This window comes from Spinacia oleracea, chromosome 3 (genome assembly GCF_020520425.1).
Source record: "Spinacia oleracea cultivar Varoflay chromosome 3, BTI_SOV_V1, whole genome shotgun sequence".
NCBI lineage: Eukaryota > Viridiplantae > Streptophyta > Magnoliopsida > Caryophyllales > Amaranthaceae > Spinacia > Spinacia oleracea.
Genome location: NC_079489.1, coordinates 80801966 through 80813240, shown reverse-complemented (window position 1 = coordinate 80813240; position 11275 = coordinate 80801966). Strand labels below are relative to the sequence as shown.

Here is an 11275-nt window from a genome sequence, read left to right as displayed (position 1 = left end):
AACATATGCGAGCCTTTGCTAACATCTGCAACAAGGAGATTTCGCAGTCTGCAATGCATGAAGCTTCACATTTTAAGTTGAGTCTGCAACAAAAATTGATCATCGTGGTTGATTTTATTGCAGACTATTATACAAGATAAAGTTTTGCAAATCTATTTGAGTAAGCCGATGATGAAAAATCAGATGGTGAAACAACAACTTTGTTTCTGAATGCAGCCAGATTGAGGAACCTGACATACTCAGCTCCACTGTATGTTGATGTCACAAAAAGAGTAATCAGAAAAGGACACGACGGTGATGAACTAACTGAAGCTCCACTCTTCAAACATTTTCATGTACTATAATAGATTGTTTAGTTGATGATGAAAGTCAATACATGAATCAATGTAATTTCTGATATTTGAAATGTGATTTAGGATTTGAGATTTATCACTAATGTGACACTAAATTGAATTCCAAAATTCAAAACAAAATGAATAATAGTGTCAATATTTTGATATAGGCGTGTGTGTGGAATTTTAAGTTTTTAAATAATCCCGCACGCATTGCGTGCCTATAATACTAGTTATGTTAGAGCAAAGAGATGCAAGGATTGAGTCCTGGTAACTCATTTTTCACCACTTTTTTTCCCATTTATTTAGCTACTTAATGTTTTACTTTCTCATTGTTTAGCACTTAATAGTTTTTCCCTCCGTCCCAGAATAGTCGTTACACTAGACTTTGCACAAAGTTTTAGGTGACAAGTGGTTGTTTGGTTATCAATTGTTATTTTATTGAAAAAGTAGATGTGATAGGAGTTAGTGTGATATTTTTTTAATTGAATGAGAGAGAGTGTGGTGACAACAAAAAGTAGTGGGAAGAAAGAGACAATATAATAATTGTAGGGTCATTCTTAATTTAGTAGTGTAACAACTAATCTGAGACGGATGAAAAAGGAAAGTGTAACAACTAATCTGAGACGGAGGGAGTATTGATTTTAGTCTTCCCTTTTTTCAACTCTTTAATGATTTTAGCTATATCCTTTGTGAGTGTTTTTTTCACTCATTTAATTTCAATTACGTAGATATATCATTTTTTGTGAATTTCACTTTTGTACCTACCTAAAATTAGTTGCATGGGTTATATAATTGTTAAAAAAATAAAATTTGTGAACACAATACTAGATGTCATATACGTAGTGAAGAATAATATTTTCAATTCTGTTGAAATCATTAATGGTTTTTATATACACAGTTCACTACTCCCTTTATTTTTCTAATTTAATTGTTATATTGTTTATCGAATATACTGAAAGACTAGTAAATCATTGATAATATAAATGAAGTGAACGGTGAGTTTAGGTTTTAATTATTTGACTAAAATATTACATTGAATGCAACTTTTTTCCTTTTTTAATACCGTAAGTAGACCCTTTTTTGAATTTTTTTTTATAGCGGAATTGGACCCGGATTTTTTATTTTTTTTTGGTTGGTAGACTATAAGAGTTTATATTCGTACTCCCATTTCTCAAATCCTGGATCTTCCACTGTTTATAATGATGATAAACTCTTATTACTACGTATAACATATTACGTCGTGTTCCTTAATATATCGGAGTATATTTCGGTCATTTCATACTTGAAAGATTTACCATAAGACATACAATGCATTATGTAACCAAACTAAGAAGTTTAATTTGTATAGATATATACTACATATATATATACAACATACATACACGTATACATTTAAAGCTACATATTCTTGTATAGTTCTATACATAAAATTGAATTGCCACTTCGATTCATACATACTGCGTAGTAAATAATCTTTCTAAACTAGCTAAGACTGGTTGAAGTTGCACATATTTAATTTAATTGTGTAAGTTCATAGATTACTGTCGTTAGATTGATCATCTTCGTCATTCTCATAAAACAAGCCATCGATGATGTTGTCAACGAGGGTATCGATGAAGGCGTTGCAGCTAATGGTGAAGATACGACCAACCTTCTTACGAGCATTGGAAGAATAAGCAAAAGCAGCTGCGCAAGTCACTGCTGCCATACACGCCCCTAAGCCTTCAGTTATCCCTTGCACGTCCATTTTCTTGAACACAGAGTTTCCTGTCGCTAATTCTGCACCAATTGTTGCAGCAAACACTATCTACCAAAACAGCAAATAACGTACAACTTCAATTAGTACGTTGAGCTTTTAATTTGTCCAACCCGGAAATACAGTGAAAATATTTCAAAATTAAATACAAACATTTCTTGAAAACATCCTATTTTATTCCTTTTTAAATCTATACCTAGTATTTAAAAAGGAAAACCAATTACTATTATATGACAAGTGTCGCCTCCATCTTATTGATTATTATATGACAAGTGTTACCTTCATCTTTCATCCATATATTTATTTTCTTCTTCCAATTTTCCTTTTGTGGTTTGTATACGAATTACTTATTTTACAGCTTCAACAACTCATTCACTTTATCTTGCTCATTCAACATCAATTCACCATTTAATTGTTACATTTGATCACTCAACCTCTTCCCCTCCATTTCTCGCTTTAACACTTATAGTTCACCATCTAACTCATACGGATTATATTTTTCCAACTTTCAAATTTCACCTCTATATAAATCATGTATTCACACTAAAATCGCAAACCCTCAATAAAATTAGCACTTTAAAAGACGGCTTAATAACCACTATATAAGTGCCCGTTCATTGAACGGGCTCAAAGGCTAGTTAAATTAAATAAGAAACCATCCTTTATCTACCACCTTTGGATGTCATTTCCTCTGATCAATGGACCACCTATATGGCTATATATGCAACTTTTGTCCATTAGCTATCATATTCTTTTTGTGCAATTATTAAACGATAACTATCTCATTGTTGAAGCCACCCTTTCAAACTCCATCGTAAGCATCTCAACTGGTCCCCTTAATTCTATCTCTTTAATCACCTTTGAATCTATGATCTATTATACATAGACTCTCTAATACTCTGTCTTATTACTAGGTCAATTGAACGGCTTGGACCTCATCAGTATACCACGTCAATATAAGTTAATGCTAAATACGGATCGGAGAGCCTATGATTAATACTCTCTTATGTCCATTAATAATTGTTTATAGTCAAATTTAAACACTTTGACCATTGGGTCTATTATGGTTGAATTAGTATTTATGTACCACAATTTTCCTCAAGAGTTTGACTAAGATGTACGTAGTAGTATGCAATACCCGGTCAAAGGTTGTACTCGGAAACTATTCGATCATGAAAAAGAAGATTATTTAGGACATATCTAGGGAGTATTTAATTAAATTGAAGTTGCCTTCTCATCGCCTGAAATATTTTGAATTAATTTGAATTGGTTTCTGAATTTATTATACTCCGTACTTGTTTGGAATTTATTTGATATAATTGTATCCTATTGGGCGTGTAAAGAAATCTAACTAGACTTATTGGAGCTAACTGAAACTTATTACGGAAACTGATTGAAACTTAATCATCTTAAATTATCCGGACTTATTTGAACTAAAACTCTTCTTAGGCATAGAACACCCACTCCTAAACATAAACTTTTGAAGATTATTAGAATAGTAAGTAGTAATTTAAAACCGTCACAATATACCATAATTGACCTACTAACGTACCTAACAAAATTAATTTTACTACACCTTGCTCTGAGTTGCATGTTCTAACAAGTAGAATTAGATTACACACACAAAAGTTGAAAAAAAGCTCGCTAAACTTCTGGCTTCTCTCTACCTTTCCTCTTCTCTAAGAAAAAACCCTTCAAACCCTTCAAACCCTAGCGGCGGCCGCCTGCTCGCTGGTGGTCAAAAGCGTATCGGCCGCCGGCGAGCTTGCGTGCACCGTCATAGTTATAGTTAGTTAGTTTGTTTCACCGGCGACGAAGAAAAAGAGGCGAACAAGTTCCCGTTTTCGGAAATTTCAACTCCTCTTAGTTCGATTTTCTCTCGTCAGTGTTGTAAGGGTAATTGGTGGTTCATCGGGCAAACTCAATTTCACCATCATCGTTTCGGGAGTTTCTTTGTCCAGATTTCAACTTTAGGCGCCTATCTCACCACTTCCCCAAACGCCGCCACCAAAATCGAGTGGTAAAGGTAAAAGTTTAGGGGTTAGGGTTTCGTTTGGGTTAGGAATCGTCTACTTTGAGTTGTTATCGGGTTAGTGTTTGGCCTATTTAATCCCAAAACTCTTTAGAACGCCGCCGCCGTCTCGTAGTGTCGTACCACCCCGATCTTGACGGTAAAGGTAAAGGTAAAGTTCTATTTGAGGGTCTCAATTTTGGGTTTTTTAATTGGTCATTTGTGTGTTGTGATTTTGGTTATGGAATTCCGTAGGTTTTCTAATGATGTTGGTTTTGAGATTTGGCTTGATTTTGCGATTATGGTGTGTTTTTATAGGCTAATGTGGGTAGAAAGTTTCTGGTTTCTTTTCAAGTTTGTTGGTAAGTGTCCTTTTGTGATTGTTGGTTGTGGTTGTCAAATGTGGTTCCTAGTTGTTGTTCGAAGGTGGTTTAAAGGTGATGAATATTTGGGTTTTGGTTACATGTTTTCTAAGGTAAAGTTCGATGGAGTCATCTCCTCCTCTGAGGTTGGTAGTTTAACTGTTGGAGGTTGTGTTGTGATGTGTAGTTTGGAGGGCTTCGTCTCATGTAACTGTGGAGTTGGAGGTATTGAAGTTAGTGGTTGGATGAGGAAAGTAGAAGTTAGGAAGGGTCTTTGTGCTAGAGTCTTGGGTCTTAATTGGTTCTGGAGGTTAACAGTTGTTAGTCTTCTTTTTAGGTTAACGCTTTCAAAATTCAAAATTTGAACGCTGCTCCCCATTTTATGGGGCCTCATAGCATGCTACTCGAGTCATGTTTTGGGACTCTAGGCGCTTGTGTGCAATTCACAAGGTCTTCTAACCAAGACTGTAGCTTTGTCTCGCTTCCTCTGCTTTTCTTGTCTCCCAATTTCTGCAGATTAGTTAGGGAGCATCTTAGTGGTAAGCAACCCAATGTTACCACCATCTTCTATAAGGGAATCTCAACCACAAGGGGCCTTGGCACGATAACGCCTCAACGGTGGTGTAAACAAGGTAGTTACAACAATCAAGGGCCGACAAGGGAAGAGCCAACTACTTACATGCCTATAAGGATTATAATCGTAGTAGTTTGTTTTGTAATGTGTGTAATGGTCTATAAAGATCTAATACTTTAGTTTGTAGTTTGTAAACTTTTATTTTTATGCAAATTTAGCCTATGTCAAAAAAAAAAAAAAAAAAAAAAAAACAAGTAGAATTAGTAGAAGTACTATTTGTATAATTATCTTTAATAAACATTCACGGTGAAAATAAAAGGATGCAAGAGTAGTGAAAAAAAATTACCATAGCAAGACGACCAGTGATGATCTCAAAGTCCTGACTCTTCTTACTACTTTCTATATAATCGTACAAGTTCGCAAAAAATGGAGACAGCAACTCTTCCTCCTGATCATTACCATCAACACCACCACCGATACCGACACCGACACCGACACCGTCTTTTGATTTGGTAATGATTGACTTGATCACGCCGCTACCACTATCAGAAGCGTATGATCTAAGTGTGCACATCCGCGGCTGTAGGATAATCTTTGCCTGATCAGGACTGCTCGACGAGTCAGGCCCCAACCTCGGGGACTGCCTCGGAGGCTGGAGCTCGCAGTGCACCACATGCGCCGTGGTCATAGTAGTCATCATTAGAGGAGAATAATACTAAGAGAAATTGACAAGTTGTAAGAATCTATTTAGAGGGTTTTAGTGAAGATAGCTTACTTAGGTTGTAATTTTGTTTGTTTTAGGGGATAATATTAAGGAATATTGGGAGGAATTGAAAGAGTACACGTAAGAGTAAAGAGTTTGAGGGGTTAAGAATGGCTACGTGCTTACTTTTATTGGGGTATGATGTTGCTTTCAAGGGTTGTCGAATACTTGTGGTGGGATGTTTAAGCCTTTAAGGGAAGGCAACTAGGCAATTGCTTGCTTTTGAGTGTACTGAATCTTTACTGCCACTATTTTATTTACTCATAGTGTAGACCATTACGCACGGAGTACATCCGTTTTAAAATAATATTTATTCTTTTCGTTTTAGTCTATTTCATAATGTTCTTTATATTATACTTTATTATATTTTTTGATATGAAATTTTATGATCTTACCTCTCGTACCTCATAACATTTTTTACTTTCTACTCACTTTCTTTTATTTTATTCTTTTTTCTTTAAATCCATCCATTTTTTTACACACTCTTCTCTGTTTATTTTAATATTTGTACATATACTAACCGTAAACAACATTATGAAACGTCCATATGTAGTACAGAGTATACTTTTATTATACTCTGTAACTGAATAACAAATATAATAATAATTTAAACCTCAATCTCATTATAGAGGAAGTTAAACAGAGTTACCTCAAAGTGTATGTCACTTGTTGAGAAGTTTACAAAGGAAGTAATAATATGCGAATTGTGATCTGATATTTTCGTGAATTATAAATTTGGGGACATTACATTATCATGATTCATGAATATGAATATGAATATGAATATGAATTCACAAAAAACTTAATAGTCAGTCCGGCCAAGATAAATCTCTAAGCTACACCTAAATATATATCGGGTTGAGCATGATTTATTTGACGCATATTTGAATTGTCTTGAGAAACAGAATGTAGCAAATTTGACTTGAATATCTGGTTCGGCATGCTTGGCTAAGTGGCCGATGCTCCTGAATAAGACATCAGTGCATGCACAACACCCAATTGTACTCTAAGGGCCTGTTTGGTAGCCAGATAACGAATGATCTATAATTCGTTTATGGATAGTTTACCAACATATATTCTTAAATCCTTACAAAGAAAATACTAAGATCAATAATGTTATTCCCTTCTGGGCACATCATATATAAGGTTTCAGAATCCTTGGACCCAACAACATGATCAAAGTTGATTCGAATATAGGCCAACTCGTCATCATGATCACCATCGGAAAACTCGGAAGATGGTAAGACTCCGACACCCATTGTAATGACCTTGAGAAGCTCCATTATACTCAACTCCATCTCATTAGCCTCCCTCTTAACCGCATATCCTAATTTCTTCCCATTACAGAACATGTCCCATACAGGCTCTTCTAACAAACCCATTCTCTCTTTTTCATCCCTTTTTTCGCATTCAAGGGCAATCCTGACCATTCCTACGCTCATTTCTTTTTGTAGAACGTGGGTTTGTATAGGTAAATCCAACACCAATGTAGGCAAACTCTTGCTTGTTTCTTGCAATGAAAAACTCACCTTACCCTTCTTGTACCCCAATAATGTGCCTGTCACCCGGTGACTCACGCTATTGATTCGAAAGCTGATCTCCGGTAACCTACTACAAGGTTTCGGGGTGCTTATAATGGGGAATGACCGGATTATGGACCGGATCATCCGCATTGTTTTCGGGAATTTATGGAGTTTGTTCTTAACAGAAGGTTCTACTAGGGAAAGAGGGGGTTGCCCTTCTTGTGCAGAAGATGATTTTCTAGGTGATTCTTCTGTTAAATCTTTACAAGAATTGATTTCCATAGCATGTTTCTTTTTTCCCATTTAAAATAAAACATCTATTTGATGGATTTTTTAAGGAGATGGTAAATTTGATTTTGGTTGCAGATAGACTTGGATGAAAGTATAAGCCAATAATTAGATTGCTAATTATGGATTAGGATAATTCGCAATATTTTTCTTTTTTTTACAGCTCAAGCAGTTTGTATTTTGCATATTAAGCTTGAAATGTTGGTTGTGAGTTGACTTTAGATTTAGAATTTTCAGATTAAAAGTATACATATGGTTTAGTTGTTTTGACTTTCGAAGGAAGTTTTTGGCAATTTGTACCAACTTTTTTTAGTTTCCATTTTTCTGATAATTTTAGCTTACAACTGTAAATTATTTTGTACCCAAATAATAATATACTTAAAATATTTTGGAATACTAACAAAAAAAAAAGTCCAAATTTTTTTCCCGTAAAAAAATAAAAAAAATTATGTGTGCGCACATGTACAAAATTACATCAAACACCATTGCCTCGAAATCTAACTGAAATATCCAAACTATTTGAATCTCCTAGTACCCACAGAACAATCCTGTGCGGGCTTTGTGCCCTTCAAAAGTCAGTTACTGATACATGTTAACTGTTAAGACACCGATTTTATACATTTTGCCAATAGCATATATATGCACTTGTTTTCCCGTCCAATCTGTACAGCTAAGTTCCTATATGCAAAACAACAATAATTTGTGAAGAAAAAGCTACCTGATTTTCATCTTGGACGTATATATAGTGTGAATGAGAGACTATATGAAGATCAAAAGTGGAAGTGGAAAGATGCATCCATCAGTCTTCATGTTTGTGTTCTTCGTCAGGAGATTCTGAATCCAAACCTAGACATTTGAGGAAAGCTTCTTTAGCAAAATCAAAATAACGGCATGGGTGGAAGAAACGTGCTGCAACTGAGGAAGAAGCTACATCCTTCATGGAAGAGCCATCCCTTTCCCCTACACACCTCACTCTGTTGCTAGATGTCGTAGTAGTTATTTCCCTCCTCGCATCATGGTTATCAGCTACCTGCTAATATAACTAATTGTTTAATACATGCACCCTTGTATTCAAGTATGTAATATCAGTTCCAATCAAATTTACATAGATTCAGATATCTGAACCAACAAGGAAATTATGTTGATTATTAATTTATGACTTTTATAAATTAAATTAATGAAGCTTGTATTTTCCCTTCCCAATCAACCTTCATAGTGGGACTATACAATTTGTTTGGCGAAATATCAGTACAGAGCACTAACTTTTTAGATGTATGGATCAAATGGATGTATTATCAGTTACTCAACCAACTTCTAGAACATGTCGACTTATTACTCTAAGAGCATCTTTAATGGTTAGCTAATATCATTGTAGCTTGGTATGCCACATTAATTTTTCAAGCAACAACATTTTCTAGCTATAACATGCTCCAATGGTTAGCAAGTAGCTTGATTTTTGTTTAACTTCTTTTTTTTAATTTTTTTTATTCTATTCTTACGTTTACATTCTTAATAATTAGAAAAAAAAGTTGTTTTTTTCCAAGCTAATTAGCTTGGTAGAGCTAATTTGCTTTGTCTAGCTAATTTAACAAAACTGCTCCAATGGTTTAGCTACTTGCTTGAAAGTTTTGGAAATTGCAATCAAGTCCCTAGAAGCAACCATTGGAGTTGCTCTAATTCAGTCTGCCAGATAGAATATGCTCTCTTTCACCCATATAGTTTCCCAAACTTGTTTCACGATAATCACTTCCAGTTTAAAATCCAACCTGAGTATCAGATTATCTGTCCTTTCTCTTCTCTTTTTTTTCCGGTTGACAAACAGGAAATTTTAGATCATCTAGTTATCCCAACACCTCTACAAAAGCTGCCAACCAGGGCAGAGTAAGGAAGATTGTTATTTATTTCCACACGGGCTTATCCACGCAATTGCAAAGAGGCTCTAGATTTTCCAATCAATTGTAAGTCAAATTGTAGATACCTCCGGGAAACTTTAACAAGTATATTCATCACTGTAGCAAAGTTGAAGTGGTAGGATTTGGCTTCATAGAAAACATGTCCACAAATTCACATGAAAGAGCCTAATGGAAACACTAATGTGCTCGTTGTTTGAAAGACAGCTAAGAGGATCACTTTCAAGATTAGGTTGGCCAAGTTTTATTTATCTCCAGTGTGATTGTGTGAAGCAAGACTTAATTTGCCAACCTGATAAGGCGGTTCTCGACTTCTCGTATTTGACAGTGTACATAATGGACAAAGTGCCAAAAACAACTTTCCAGGCTCTCAGATTTCTTTCCATCCTTTTCTATCAGTTCTATAAATTCTACTATAAGTTACCCCTTACTCCATATACTTTAAGACATACGGAGTATTTCGTATAACTAAGGGGACCAAAAGAAGGAAACAGACGGCTTCAGATAATTAAATGTCAGGATTATATTGAGATCATATTGAATCTTATCCACTCTATTTACAACAATATCATATGAGCAACCTGAGATTATATCTTATTCACTCTAAATCAACACACAAAATTTGCTTAAGAAAGTTTTTTTTATCTTACAAATCCAGAAGAACCGACAAACCACCTTATCAACCAGATGGTCCAGATTTTACCATTGTTCCATTAAGATCACGAAAACGAAACCCTCATTAACACAGCAACAACCTTATGATGGTGGAAGATTAGTCAATTTATAAGTTTATCTCCACTTTTCTCCCGTTCCCCAACAAATACCAACATTCTACAAACACTCAATTCAGACTATTATGGAGAATGGGTCAGTAATTAGCCTCAATCACAAGTCAAACTATAGCCCAACTTTGCTGGTTTTTAAGATTGATGAATCAAAACGGAAAATACCCTGCTTGTTCATTTGTTCTCACCTAATTAAATTAACTAATTCGTTCAAGCTCGGGACTTAAAAATCAATCATGAAAACCCATTAAAATCAGCATAATTAAGCATATATAAATTCTCAATTTCAAAAACTAATAAAAAAAATCAACAAGGAGAGAAACCCAGAACAAGAAAACAAAGAATGCAGATGAAATCCACACCTGGGCACTTGGATTGCAGCTAGAAGAAGTCTTCGAAACAGAAGAACTGCTTGTAGAAGAAGAATCAAGAACAAAGTAACCAAAGTAAGAGAGCAAAATGGTGAGGGTTAGCAAAAACATGACCAAAATCTGAATCCAAATTAGCCATGGAATGTTGTTGTTGTCCAGAATTATATCATCTCCCAAATCAAACATTATTTTCCTTCAAATCCCAGAAAAAAATTTGGACTAAAAATGGTGGGATGTGAAGACAAAAGGGGGAAAAGGTAGCTAGTGTTTGGGTGGGTGAGGAGAGAGAAAATGGTGAATTAGTGGAGGGTTGGTTGGTTTAAGGGGGAGTTCATGTGATTGTGAAGTCAAAAACACATAAATTATTGGGATAATGATAGAGTGATCCTAAGGGTTGATAACCCTTTTAATATTAAATTTTAATTGGTTACAAATGCATTGAAACTTTACATACAACATTTTCTCTCTTCAATTAATTATTTTATATATTATTTTATGTTATATATCTTAAGGGTTGCCAAACATTTTCCAAATTATTGGAGTAGTATTTCGGCGTTGCTAATCTGGAGGATGATAGATGGTTTTTGTGCTTGGTCA

At 34.9% G+C, this 11275-nt stretch overlaps 3 protein-coding genes across 5 annotated transcripts; all 3 read right to left on the bottom strand.

Moving 5' to 3' along the window:
* Positions 1–1648: 1648 nt before the first annotated feature.
* Positions 1649–5893, bottom strand: LOC110787253 (stress enhanced protein 2, chloroplastic). Its single transcript, XM_021991836.2, has 2 exons — positions 5385–5893; positions 1649–2142 (listed from the first exon to the last, which is right to left on the bottom strand). The coding sequence occupies exons 1-2, from the start codon at positions 5736–5738 to the stop codon at positions 1867–1869; spliced, it is 630 nt and encodes a 209-aa protein (XP_021847528.1). The 5' UTR covers positions 5739–5893; the 3' UTR covers positions 1649–1866.
* Positions 5894–6088: 195 nt separating this feature from the next.
* Positions 6089–7869, bottom strand: LOC110787252 (protein MIZU-KUSSEI 1). Its single transcript, XM_021991835.2, has one exon. The coding sequence runs from the start codon at positions 7625–7627 to the stop codon at positions 6881–6883; it is 747 nt and encodes a 248-aa protein (XP_021847527.1). The 5' UTR covers positions 7628–7869; the 3' UTR covers positions 6089–6880.
* Positions 7870–7998: 129 nt separating this feature from the next.
* LOC110787254 (uncharacterized) lies at positions 7999–11011 on the bottom strand. Of its 3 annotated transcripts, XM_021991840.2 has the most exons (3): positions 10670–11011; positions 8581–8642; positions 7999–8458 (listed from the first exon to the last, which is right to left on the bottom strand). In XM_021991840.2, exons 1-3 carry the CDS (start codon positions 10862–10864, stop codon positions 8437–8439), a joined length of 279 nt encoding a protein of 92 aa, XP_021847532.1. In that variant the 5' UTR covers positions 10865–11011; the 3' UTR covers positions 7999–8436. The 3 variants fall into 3 exon arrangements, with proteins under 3 accessions (XP_021847532.1, XP_021847530.1, XP_021847531.1); XM_021991838.2 differs by having other exon boundaries at positions 7999–8645; XM_021991839.2 differs by having other exon boundaries at positions 7999–8642; positions 10670–11008.
* Between the last annotated feature and the right edge of the window lie 264 nt (positions 11012–11275).

Bases quoted from the DNA above. Each gene is read 5' to 3' on its own strand.
- LOC110787254 (XM_021991838.2), bottom strand. From the start codon at position 10,864: ATGTTTGATTTGGGAGATGATATAATTCTGGACAACAACAACATTCCA. The intron at 8,646-10,669 runs GTGTGGATTTCA...TAGTTATATTAG, and splicing joins GCTGCAATCCAAGTGCCCAG to CAGGTAGCTGATAACCATGA.
- LOC110787252 (XM_021991835.2), bottom strand. From the start codon at position 7,627: ATGGGAAAAAAGAAACATGCTATGGAAATCAATTCTTGTAAAGATTTA.
- LOC110787253 (XM_021991836.2), bottom strand. From the start codon at position 5,738: ATGATGACTACTATGACCACGGCGCATGTGGTGCACTGCGAGCTCCAG. The intron at 2,143-5,384 runs GTAATTTTTTTT...CTGTTTTGGTAG, and splicing joins TCACTGGTCGTCTTGCTATG to ATAGTGTTTGCTGCAACAAT.